Source organism: Anarhichas minor, unplaced genomic scaffold (assembly GCF_050575085.1).
Source record: "Anarhichas minor isolate MPS153535 unplaced genomic scaffold, ASM5057508v1 ptg000021l, whole genome shotgun sequence".
NCBI lineage: Eukaryota > Metazoa > Chordata > Actinopteri > Perciformes > Anarhichadidae > Anarhichas > Anarhichas minor.
In genome coordinates, this window is record NW_027466467.1 from 10320001 (window position 1) to 10333352 (window position 13352).

General features: G+C 44.6%; 1 protein-coding gene across 1 annotated transcript in view; it reads left to right on the top strand.

Moving 5' to 3' along the window:
• The window catches only part of LOC142954729 (calmodulin-binding transcription activator 1-like), a 47002-nt gene that overhangs the window by 24666 nt on the left and 8984 nt on the right, over nucleotides 1-13352 (top strand). The window contains exons 4-10 of the mRNA XM_076095929.1: nucleotides 19-86; nucleotides 2691-2826; nucleotides 5183-5254; nucleotides 7189-7342; nucleotides 8728-10589; nucleotides 11733-11859; nucleotides 12361-12495. Coding sequence (XP_075952044.1) covers nucleotides 19-86; nucleotides 2691-2826; nucleotides 5183-5254; nucleotides 7189-7342; nucleotides 8728-10589; nucleotides 11733-11859; nucleotides 12361-12495 — 2554 coding nt within the window. The remainder of the gene's footprint in view (nucleotides 1-18; nucleotides 87-2690; nucleotides 2827-5182; nucleotides 5255-7188; nucleotides 7343-8727; nucleotides 10590-11732; nucleotides 11860-12360; nucleotides 12496-13352) is intronic.

A 13352-nucleotide genomic window follows, 5' to 3' on the forward strand; every position in this document is an offset into this window, starting at 1 on the left:
TTCTCTTTGCCTCTCTAGGAGATTGCTGCATATCTCATCACTTTTGAGAAGCATGATGAGTGGCTGACAACATCGCCAAAAACCAGGTGAGGAGAGCGCAGACAGTGGTTTCCACAAACACACCCACACACACACGTGTACATACACAGTATCGCTTAATCAGCCAGTGACTCACGTTGGTTTAATCTCAATGACTGTGTGCCTATGTTTGGTTAAAAGATTAGTGATGTACGTCGACTGTCTCCAAAGGGTCCTGCTGACAGCCTACTCTACATGTAGAGAAACGCTCTAGAACATGGCTGGACTGTAAAGCACATAGTCAGCTGGAAATGGAGTATTAATGAATGTAAATGTATTAGGATAAGTGATGTATAATTCAGACGTATGAGGGCGATGAGGGGTTTAAAGGGAGGGGGAGTAAATTTATATAAAACGTGGTGTGAACAGGGATGAATATTCATCAATCTAAATGAACCATAGGTAGCTCTTTTAGTTGGGAGAGGTTATATTCAGGAAGGAATGTAGAAAGGAGGTAAAGAAAGAAAGAAAAAGGGCAATTTGAATTATTAATAAATCGTTTACTCCTATTATTGACATTTACTTTAGTTAAAAAGTAAAAAAATAAGAAAACAAATAAAAACATAAAAGAACAGAGAAAGAAAAAGTAAAGTAAGTGAAGAGGTCCCCTCATGGCCCCATTTGTGATTACTGACACTACTGAGAGCCCGGGGTGATGCCTCTGCGCTCCCATTGTGCGAGCTGAAGGACTCTTCTCAGGAGCAGCCTGAGGCCAGCAGCACAGTTTATGTTGTGGATGGATTTCCCATTGATTGGTTGTGCTGCCGTATAGCCTCAGCCTCCCAGCAGCAACAGCAGCAGCAGTCATATTGGTGTTATTGAGCAGCAGTTAGATATAATCCCATTTACACATGACACGAGGCACGATTAGGACAGATTACACCTAATCCCATCAGATGGAAAAGGAGCTCAGCAAATGGAGCTAGTGACATTTTACGTGCGCGCTTGGATGTGCGTGCATGTGTGTGTGTTTTTATGCCAATGTGCGCATGCGTTTGCCCACTTGTGGGGGGGGGGGGGGGGGGTGCAATATTAAGATAACAATCAATGACCTTCATTTCTCCCTTCACTGAAATACCTCATCAGTCCAAAGTAATGACTGTTACCTCCTCTCTCCCTCTCCTCTCACTTTGCTCATCTACTCCTCCTTCTCTCCTCCCTTTACCGGACTCACTCACTCGCCCACTCCGTCTCTTTATCTTGCCGTCTCTTTTCCCCCCCACTCTCCTCCCCTTGCCTTCTCTGTTTTCGCTCTGCTACACTGTGAAACGGTGGAAAAGCTTTTTATATCCCACACATCACAGCCCAGTTACAATCAATAGCATTTATGTCTGCTTGAATCGGAGAGTTTGCAAGGAACATGGGCACCGGCCACGTGCGCATGCCTCTACGCGCACACACAGACACGTGCACGTATTTCTCACACACAACCACACACACGTGCACACATCTGATCTCATCCATCTTCTCCATAACATAATTAGAATCAGCAGCTCTGAGATGACTCACACTGCTTGAGACGGAGACTAAACTTGGCTTTGATCGGAGGGTGGGGGTCTCCACTCGGCTAAGAAACTGGCAGGCTCACCCCAAAACAGAACAGATTTAAGGTGTCAAAGAAAATCAGCTCAAAGTAAATTCAATTTCACTACACACAGTGTTCAGAGTAAATTGCAATCATCTCAGTCCATATAGATGTGTCTACATCATATTCTAGGAGAGGAGAGGAGAGGAGAGTTGAGGAGAGGAGTGGAGAGACAACAAAAGAAACAGAGGTTAGGAGGATAATAGAAGGAGTAGACAAGATGAAAAGATGTGAATAAGTGAAAAGGAGTGGAAAATGGAGGGACTGAAAAAGCAGTAAAGAGAAAATGAAGAGATACTATAATAAGAGGGATAAAATCTGGAGGTTGATGGAGAAGAGGGGGTGTGTAAATGTGTGTGTGTGTGTGTGTGTATGTGTGTGTGTGTGTGTGTGTGTGTGTGTGGTGGTGTGCATGCATGCTCATGACTGTGCGTGAGAGAGGGAGGACTTGTGAGTATGTGTTAGTTTATTGATTAACGTGCCTGTTCTCTTTCTGTTGTCACGAGATAAGGCAGAGGAGCATTTTTCCTCCACCGACACACACAGAAACACGCACACATAGCTGTCCTTAACGTTTTAGAAGTGTAATGATTGATTGCTGAGCCGCAGGTTTGACATTGAGCTCAAAGAACACACGGCAGTAGGTCCTGCCATCTCTGACATCAGTATAGCATCTCTGTCTCTCTACATGTATGGCTCCTGGTGTGTGTCTGTGTGTGTTTGTTTGTGTGCACACGCATGTTCATCCTACCAAGTGTATATGAAATGTGAGTCTATGGCCGATGTTCATTCTGTGCTGATAAATCACCCTACTAAGATATTAACACGGAGGCGTGTGAGTCTACGTATAAGAGGGGAGGGGCAGCATGGGACCAGTTAACTCGACTGCGGGACATTGGGTCAGTTTCCATGGAGTTGAATTGTTGTCAGTCAGAAGTCTCCGCTGTACTTACTCTGTACAATTAGCATGAGTCAACACCATGTGTGTCTTTCTGTCTGGCTAACTCTTCCTCCTGTCCTCCATCAGGCCTCAAAATGGCTCTATGATCCTCTACAATCGTAAGAAGGTGAAGTACAGGAAGGATGGCTACTGCTGGAAGAAAAGGAAAGATGGGAAGACCACCAGAGAGGATCACATGAAACTCAAAGTCCAGGGAGTAGAGGTGAGAAGTTGTAATATAAAAACAAGTCGATGATCTTGTTTGGTTTCACTGCCAATCTTACGTACTAACTTACTCTACTTCACTCGGAGGAGACACATACGTGTAACACAAATGTACACACATGCTGAGGCAGCAGGCCAACGTGTTACCTGAGAGTGAGCGGTGCCCCTCTTTTTTTAGCTCCCCCCCTGCTCGTGCCCCTGTCTCCCTTCCTCTCTCTCTCTCTCTCTCTCTCTCTCTCTCTCTCTCTCTCTCTCTCTCTCTCTCTCTCTCTCTCTCTCTCTCTCTGAAGGATAAGAGTGTGTTTGGCCTGAGGCCAGGAATGATGTCAATGCCTCCTTCAGCAGAACAGAGAGGGGTATCGATCCAGTCTCAAGGCAGCGTCTCTGCGTGAGCGAGAGTGTGTGTGTGTGTGTGTGTGTGTGTGTGTGTGTGTGTTTGTGTGTGTGTGTTCGAGTCACATCAGCCAGCTCAAAAATTGATTATTCAGCAGGAATATACCAAGAGGTGAGAGGAGTGAGCATGCATGTGTCAGAAAGAGAAAAAATTAGGTAGAATGGAGAGCGAAGGGGAGACAGCGACGGGGCACATGGATGTTTGCAGAGGGCTCAATAGTTTTGCATTAAGGGTGAGCAGGAGACAGGTGAAAGAGACACAGAGGTAAAGGGAATAATTGAGATCAAGTATTCCCATCTGCACCTCTATTATTCACAGCCCCACACTCACATTGACATTCATCCCACATGCAATTTTCTGCAATCGTGCATGGATACACATACTCACACACATATACAAAGTGTTTCTTTCCCTGGTAGTTGCTCAGTAATTGTTTGTGTCACGTCTTCCCAGGACCCCCCAAAGCAAGCAGTGTTTAGAGCAAGGGACGGGAATGAGCAGAGCGGCGAGATGAGCAGAGGGGGTGAAGGAGGATGGGGAGAGGCAGGAAGCTGGAGAGAAAAACATAACCCTGGATGTAGAGCCTCCTCATATCGAATGGAAATATATGGAAATGCACTCTGCCTTTGGCAAAACACACTTTAGATAGAGGGCGGGCTACTTCTGAGGAGAGGCAAAATGGCAAGAAAATACAAGTGTGCACGAGTGTTCATGAGACAGAAAACAGGACAAGTTGTAAGTGTTGATTATATACAGCCTTAATGGTGAGCATTTGTGTTTGTGTGTGCAATGTTGTCTTCAAACACAAAAAATGTATTTGTGTGTGTGTGTGTGTGTGTGTGTGTGTGTGTGTGTGTGTGTGTGTGTGTATGTCTGTGTGTGTTTGATCCTTGATTTTAAAGCATTTGAAAAAGTGGCAGTGATGATTCTGATAGACTTTCCTGTCAAACACCACAAATCGGCCTCCTTTAGAACCGAGTATCGAACCGTAATATAATCTGAACATTGACTGAAATGTTTCCATAGCGCATAACATCAAAAACTGTCAAAGTGGAACTTGTTTTAAATGCTTCATCAGACTCTTTGTCTTTTCTTCTTTTCATGTTTTTAATTTTTAATTGTTTGTGCACTTGCCTTGCATTACACCCTGATGCGTTTAAGAAATGCATCTTACTTTGATGAATGAAAAAAAGCTTTTATGAAATCCAGCTTACTTTGTTAACTGAAAAACATTCTTGAACTTAGGGTGTCAAAAAAGTATAGTTTTAGTATTGGTTCAAAAATCAGGCACTTTATTGGCAGTGGTATCAAAAAACATTTCATGTTGCACCTAACAAACATTATAAACACTCTGAAGTTGTTCGAATCAACCTCAGCAACACATATGGTTTATTTTCACACACACATATACACACACTATTTTGTATGTATGTAAGCATCCTCTACTGGATGGAGTCCATACTGAACTTCCTCTTCATCTTGTCCACCTTGACACTCTGTACTTTCCTCGCTTTCTCCTCCTCTTCTTTGTCCCCTTCACTGTTACTGATCTCTCTTGCAGTGTCTGTGAGCTGACGACAATCTGACTTTTTGTGAATTCCAAGTGGGTTATGTCTAGTCTTGCTGAGGCAGTAAATTTCACAATCTCTTGTGCTGTAATTGTCAACATCAGATTTATAGCATTTTAGAAAAGACATTAGGAAAAAATGCATACAGCATGTTTGCAATTTAGTTTTAGCACCGCAATCAATACAGCCTAAGTGGGTATAACCTAAGTTCTCCTCTCCTGTTCTCTCATTTACTCTCCTCTCCTCCTCTCCTCCTCTCCTCCTTTTTCACTTTTTGTCTCGCTTCCTCCATTTTTCTTTTCTCGTCTACCCCTGCAATCTCCTCTCCTCTCCTCTCCTCTCCTCTCCTCTCCTCTCCTCTCCTTTCCTCTCCTCTCCTCTCCTCTCTCTAGTGTCTGTATGGCTGCTACGTCCACTCCTCCATCATCCCCACCTTCCATCGTAGATGCTATTGGCTGCTGCAGGTAAGCCCACCCCCCTTTCCCACCTTGCCTTTTGTCACACATTTATAGACATACAAAACAAGATTGGGACAGCAGTCTGGTGATAATTTGTCCTATATGGCAGCATATCTTTGTATTTTCAGGTCTTTCGCCCCACACTATGACCATCTTGTAACATTTATTCCAGCTATATTAAGGCATTATTCCTTATTTTTCACAAAACTGGGCAGCCAGAATATATATTATCAGTTTTACACAAAGTTTTGTCTGTTAAACCGTCCATTTCCAAAACAAAACACAAAGATAAACCATTAACCAGCAATAAACATCACCCTCCTCTAAATTAATGAGGCAGACATAGTGAAATTACTATCACAAAGCTTGGGTCATAATAAAATTGAATGATTTTTGGCTGAGTGGACACACACACACACACACACACACACACACACACACACACACACAGTTAGACCACTAGAATATACCTAGAATATCCCAGGTCTATACAGCTTGTATATTGCTAACATACAGTGTAGAAAAATAAAAAGAATATTCCTTTGCAAGTTGACTGCAACTTCCAGAGCACATTGTGTTATCGAGACCCATGACTCCCGATACTTATAGCTAGCATCAAGAACTCAGGCGATACTCTCCATGTGGTCCTGTCTAAGAAAACACCCTGGAGCTACAAACAACACGCTCAACATGCGCACACCAACACACACATGCACAGGTGTCCCATGTGTATAAAAGCATGTTGTTTTTCACAGAGATGTTGGACTCACTCTACTGCTCATGTGAAAGACAACAGAGAGCAGGATTTACACACACACACACACACACATGCACACACACACACACACATGTCTCTTTCTCTATTGGCCATGCAAGACGTGGTCACCAGGACCTCATCATCTTCAAATGACAAGTTACATGATGAATCTTAAAAAAAATGCATTTACATTTACACTGCCTCTCTCCTTCATACCTCTCTGTTCATTTCAAAGAAAATATTGACTAAACAGCGTTGTTCATTTAAAATATGGAAATGCATACATATTTATGTATTCTTCGGCAGAATGTCCTGCATAATTTGTCACATGAAATTTACAAGGACATTCCAGCCATTGGCTGTAAATTGAATATGCCCTCACCCAATATATTTTCTTTTGCAGCATGCCCAGCTAGTTTGATTCCTGCAGTCTGAAATTATGAAGGGAAATTCTACTTGCTTTATCTGTAAAGTGCCATCTTCTGCTCTTTGCGCCGGTATCGAAACACATCAGTGAATATGATCATAAATCAGTGTGTGCGTGCTGTTGCATGGCACAGTGTGGTGCTGTAGCAGCACACTGTGCCATCCCCTTTTGGAGAGAAAAGTGTTCCAACTCAGCAGGTCCTCCCCCTCACCTGAGTCTGTCTACTGAATCTTTCATCAAGAGGAGCTTCTCTCCTTCTCACTCTCCTCTCAAATACACACACACACACACACACACACACACACACACACACACACACACACACACACACACACACACACAAGCACGTGAATGCACCTGTTGAATCATTCATGGGTTAGAAATTCCATAGGTCTGCTGGTGGCCTACAGTATAGTGAGAACTACTCTGAACTGCACGCACATACACACATATGGACACTTCCACAGCCTCTGCAGGGTCAGAGAGAGAGCGATGAGTGGGCTTGAGCTGTTAAATCTTTTATGGGCAGGTGAGAGAATCTTATCTGACACGCAATGCCCAACCTCCTCCCGGACCTCCACGTTATCTCCCGCTTCCCTTCTCTATTTCCTCTCCCTCTCTAAATAGACTTTATCATTTTATTCTCTCCCTCCCATGTTGGTAAGAACATTAAAATGAATAACTGGATAGGAAGGCCATGTTAAACTAACACAATGTGCGTACATGTATCTGTGTGTGTGTGTGTCTGTGCTGTAGAACCCAGACATTGTGCTGGTGCACTACCTGAATGTACCAGCAGTGGACGATAGCGGGAAGCCATGTGGTCCTGTCCTCTGCTCCATCAACACAGACAGGAAGGAGTGGGCCAAGTGGAGCAAGGAGGAGCTCATTGGACAACTCAAACCCATGTGTGAGTTAGCGTTACGGTCATTTCAGTATCTCCTACTCTCATGTTTCAGCCCTCGTATTTTTCCTAAACCTGGGGATATGAGTCACCTTGGGTCAAAACAACAACAACACCTGTCATGGTGCAGTAATTCTTCAAATTAACCTGTAGCAAACCTCTAAAACACAGGGTATTTGGTTCACTGGCTTGCTTTTAGGCTTTGTAAACAACTTGGCAGCAGATGGGGCATGGTCTGGAGCTGTGCCATTTCTTATCAGAACAGACAACAGGTGATTTCAGCAGTTCAGGGGAGATGATATGAAAATGTCTCTCTTGCATCAATGAACTATATTGAATCTTGGCAGTGCTGATTTAGCACAAACATCTTATTAAGATATTAGAGTAGGTTAAGATAACTCAGTAAGCCAAAATGCAACACCAGGTATGTTCAGGTGTAAACAGTGGCTTTATTTACAAAGTAGTGATATATTAAACAATAATATTCTGCGTTAAAAAGCCACCGTATGAAGAGAAATTCATACCATTCATTCAGGCTTTATACAGATTTAGATTTGTTGTTTTGGATGGCTCCATCAGTCAGCGCCATGCTGCCACCTAGAGGCAGATACACATTTTACCCACAAAAGGGAGCGATGGAGGGAAAGAAGACAGAGGTGCTAGAAATATCCAACATGTATTATTCATAAATGTGCATCAGGGAGTAGATAACTCCAATACACACATACACACACACACACACTTACCTAATCTCTCCCCTCTTTTTATCTGGTTTGGAAGGGCAAATCAGGACAGCTGCCCAAAACTAAGTGGCTTGTTGACTTAAGTAGCACCTCAATTCTCACTCTCCCCACTGAATCATATTCCCTCTCGCTCTTCTACCTGCCCTAATTTGCTCACACAAAACAGCTCTCTGCTTTTTTTTCCCTTTTCTAGCACTTCTCTCTTGATCACTTACTTGAGCCATCTGTGCTCAAAGGCTTTTCATGGGCATTAGATCTCTGACACTTGAAGTGTTTGGTATTTGTTACTTCACTCTGATGTATTCAGCTAAATCCCAAAAATGTAAATGAAGACATCGAATTTAGAAACTGGAAATACCCTCAGGTGTTAGAATTGACATGTCTTTCAATATATGCATATTGCACATTTTGCATTTATGTATTTAAAGTTTTGAACACTCAAGAGTCTGAACCAGTGTTATCAGAGTATTCATGATCTCAGTTATCAGTGTACATTCTGAACACTGGAGGGCGCCCTTACACACTGTCAAATGTGTGTGGGGTAATGCCACGATACTATAAAGATTGACCTGAGCAAATGAAAGGGCATAAAATGAAGATGCATCTTAATAAATTATGTTTCCTTTGTTTGAATGTCTCTTCTGACAGGTGCTGGAAGCAGCTTGCATCAGAAATGTTCCAGTGTCAAGCAGCGCATCATCTCATCCAAGCAGGAGTCAGGGGCAGCAGCGGGAGGTGGAGCTGCAGCAGGTATGGGTGTAGCGGCAGGCCAGAGAGCTGAGGAAGCAGATGGCACAGAGGTCCAGAACAGCGATGTGTCAGAAGGCCAGACTGAGCCCAGTCCTGGAGGGGGCAGGAGTAGAGCGGGTGGAGGAGAGAGGAGGAATGGCAGGATAAACAACAAACCCTCCTTGCTCCCACAGAGCAGCATGGAAGTGTCGTCATCTACCTCCACCAACCAGGTGGAGGTCCCTGACACCACCCAGAGCTCCCCATTGTCAATCACCAGCGACATGGCTGATAGTCCCGCTCTGGCCATTGGGGCTGGCTTGACACAGAGCACAGCTGTGTTCATGTCTGAGGTCACCACGCTGACTGGGGATTCGGTCTACTCTGCAGGCCACACCCACCTGCTGGCATCCGCCCATGAGAGCACCACCGCTGGCATCCTGTTGGCTGTTGCCCCTGAAAACCAGAGGTTTGCGGCGTTTCCTGGTGGTGTGGGCTTAGGGGAGGGAGGAGAGTTGGTTCTGTCTAGCTCTTTAGACTCTGTTGGAGGAGTCAGCCTTCCTGAGACCGCCATGACGTTTGACCCTGATTGCTTCCTCAACAATCCCAAGCAGGGCCAAACGTATGGAGGAGGTGGAGGGAAGGTCGAGCGATGTAACGGTGATGATGGAGGACCCCACTGCTCCTCCAACGGCTTCATCTACAACCCAGCCCTTGTCATCAACATCAAGACGGAACCTGCACCCCTGGAGCCACCGCTGGCCCCTCAGAGCAGCTATGTAGGGGAAGGGACAGGCCTCAGTCCCAGCACCACCCTGGAGCAGATGGACTTCAGTGCTGTGATGTCATCAGCCTGTGTCCCGAGTCTGACCCAGCCTGCACACCACCCCTCCCCCAGCCTCTTCCTCCAGACCTCCCCCCAGACAAGCCAGCCCTCCCAGCTGCACTCCAATGGCACTGAGGCAACACAGGAATCAGGCGAGGCCCAGGTTTATATAGGCCTGCCCACGGTGCCAACAGAGACACCAGTCACCAATGGAGACCCGCATACACACCTCCACCAAGCCAGCCCAGACCAGCAGGGCCTGTGTGGAAGGAATGGACAAGGAAGGGCTATGGGCTCCTTTCCTCTAACACCACAGGATACCACCGTCGAACAGTCAGGCAGTAGGGGACATCGAGAGGTCGGGGGCTTAGATAAGACTTCTGAGAATGGAGGGGAGTTGCTTCTCAAGCCTGGGGATCCTCACGTGGCCTACACGAGTGTTGACACCGAACACTACCTGCAACCCACCGATGACAATGGAGGAGGAGAGGAGGGCGGAGGTGGAGGAGGACGGGGAAATGAGATTCTCTGTAATGGTGTTAGCTTGTCAGGGGGCAATAGTTCAGTGGTGGCCAGTCCTCAGTCAATAGCTGCTGGTACAAGCATTGAGGGGGCACTCTACAGCTCTGCTCTTCCTCAGCAAGGTCGGGAGGTGTCAGCTACAACAACAGGTGCAGGAGCGGCCATTAGTCTGGAAGGCTTTGAGGCTTCCTTTGGAAGCCAGTTCTCTGATCTCATCAATGATTTCATCTCAGTTGAGGGGTCTGGAGGTGGGGTGGGCGCAGCTGTGACTGGGGTTCTAATGCCTCAGGAGGGGGCAGCAGGAGAGGAGCAGGGCACAGGAACAGGCCACCTGCAGGGCTCGGAGGTGGAGCAGGGAGCTCTGGGACTGCTCCAGGAGACTGGGAGGCTGTTTGGTGTGACAGACTACTCCCCAGAGTGGTCTTATCCAGAGGTTAGTAAACCCTACATGATTATCATTCATTATTTATTCATCATTGTTCCCAACAGGAAAATCAGTCTCCCCCCCCCCCCCCCCCCCCCCCACCACCACATGATTGACTTACTGATGTTAAACTCTGAAATCACGCTCGGCACAATGTACTTGTACTAAGACCGCCAGCCTGGCTGTGTGGTCATTAAGGAGTCAGAATATCTCAGACTCAGCTGATTGGATTTTGATGGAATTTCAATATTACACTGATTACGCTGGGTGGCTTCATTAATTTACCCATGTACCACTTACAACATCTCAGACACCAGTTCTGTCACTGAATCATGATGAAACTTGTGGAAACAGCATCTTTTTGTAGAAAATAACTTTTTTAACTAACTGTATCTCATGTCTCATGAGCTCTCATCCCAACGCGTGCACATATTCAGCTAATATTTTTCTGCCACTTTCTTCCAGGATCATCAGTGTTACATCATACTGGTTATTCCACGGTTTCGAGTATCTTAAAAAGAGGCAATGTTTCACCCCAAAGGCTTAAAGGGTGATGGTAGAATTTTTTGAATTAATTGAAAAAGTGCACTGCAAATGCCAAATAAAAACTACCAAATGCTAGTAAATAGTTTTAAAATCGAAAATGGGTTGTTTATCTATATTTACTTCATGACTTAACATTTTTGGGGGAAAAAAATGTTGTTTACGTTTTATTTTTAGCTACACTGGAGAAAACACATGGCAGTGTTGTTCAGATGGTTCTAACAACTTAGATGTAAGGAGCAAACCACCCTCTAGAGGCTGCTACCAGGCTTGTTAGTCTCGTAGATTTGTCACTGGCAAAATAATAACCACTTTAGTAATGAGGCAATTACTTATATTTATCAGTTTAGATTCATATAATAGAAAACAAAAAAAGTAGGCCACTGTGTCTCTGAGGTTTGTTTTTGCCACAGATGGAATTACGATGTTTGATAGAAACGCAGTACACAATGCTTAAACGTGTACAGTGTGTGTGTGTGTGTGTGTGTGTGTGTGTGTGTGTGTGTGTGTGTGTGTGTGTGTGTGTGTGTGTGTGTGTGTGTGTGTGTGTGTGTGTGTGTGTGAGTGTGAGTGTGGTGTTAGACTGAGTCCTCTGTTTGTGTGCTACAGGGTGGAGTGAAGGTGCTTATCACAGGTCCGTGGTTGGAGTCGAGCAGTGAGTACAGCTGTCTCTTTGACCACATCAGTGTCCCTGCTGCACTCATCCAGCCTGGGGTGCTGCGCTGCTACTGCCCAGGTAACACACATGTGTATGCATGCACTATCACAACGCACACTCCTTTAACAAAGAAAAAGCCATTACTTTTTCAAAAAATATTAACCTAACCCCAACCGTCACTGCACTAACCCCTATTATGAGCAATTTATTTTTCTTCAGCATGCAAAGAAAGAGTCTTACTATGTCGGCTGCACACCCTTTTGGGAGAGTCCCACAAAACAATTAGGACACTACAAAAAAGAACATTGTGAGGAGGAACACGATAAACACAGCTTTGCTTGGAATTTGTTTTTTTGGGATGGTATAGTAAATGATAGATGAGTCACATCCTGCTACATTAGGTGTGATCAGGGGATAACTGCAAGACAAAGTCTTTTTCAGGCACACGTGGGCAAAAGCAATATTCAACATTCGAAGTGTCTGATGGATTACAGACTGTCCTGCAATTATTCTTTGACAAGAGATCAGTCTGAGCACACAGACAATCTTACTAATTCCTTACCTGATGTCTGTTTCCAGCACATGACACAGGACTGGTGATGCTGCAGGTAGCTATGGGTGGTGAGGTCATCTCTTCCTCTGTGGTGTTTGAATACAAAGCACGTGACCTTCCTGCCCTGCCATCTTCTCAGCATGACTGGCTGTCCCTCGATGGTGAGAGCAATTTGTCTTTTAAGCACACAGGGATGCACAGTTACACTCTTATTGTCTTATTATTTACTCAGTAAAGAGCATAAACATGTACATAACTGCTTCATTGTGCGCCTGGAGTGTTGCGTGTGTGAGATTTATTTTGTATTTTTAGACATACTGCATGTTTGAGGTCATGCACTTGACTGATTTTAACCCAAAAAAGTTAAACCAACATACAAAAAAAATATTTTCCTTATTATTAATTTTTACTTTTGGTGCACCTTACCTCACCTACAATTTTGGATTTGTTAAAACTTTGAGAGAACCTTTTGATGTGTCTGTATGTGTGTGTGTGTGTGTGTGTGTGTGTGTGTGTGTGTGTGTGTGTGTGTGTGTGTGTGTGTGTGTGTGTGTGTGTGTGTGTGTGTGGCTGTCATGATGCTGCTCTGTTTTGGTAGATGCATCCCTTCTTGTCATGCTGCCACAGATGTATGGTATCGTGGCTGTGTGTTATATGGCTGTATTGTCTTCTGTGCTGGGGATGCAGCTGTTTTTTTCTATTGTCGCCCTCAGCTTGCATGCGGATACATTAAAGAAGGAATCTAAGCTCCCAACCCGTTTGACAACTGCACAGTGAAATGTGTAATGAGTACTGCTCCTTTCATTTTAACAGTCCCTCATTTATAAAGGCTTTAGACTTTGTCTTGTTGAAATTGTTTCGGTCAGAATCATTTTGAATGGAGTCCATTCAGCATGTTTGCAAGTTGAAGAGAAATCTGAATTATTTTGCTAGAGCTTTAGTTGTTGTTTTAGTGAGATTTCAATTAATCAAATTAAAACGTAAGATGTTGGAGGGAAATTAAATGTTCTTGGAGTCA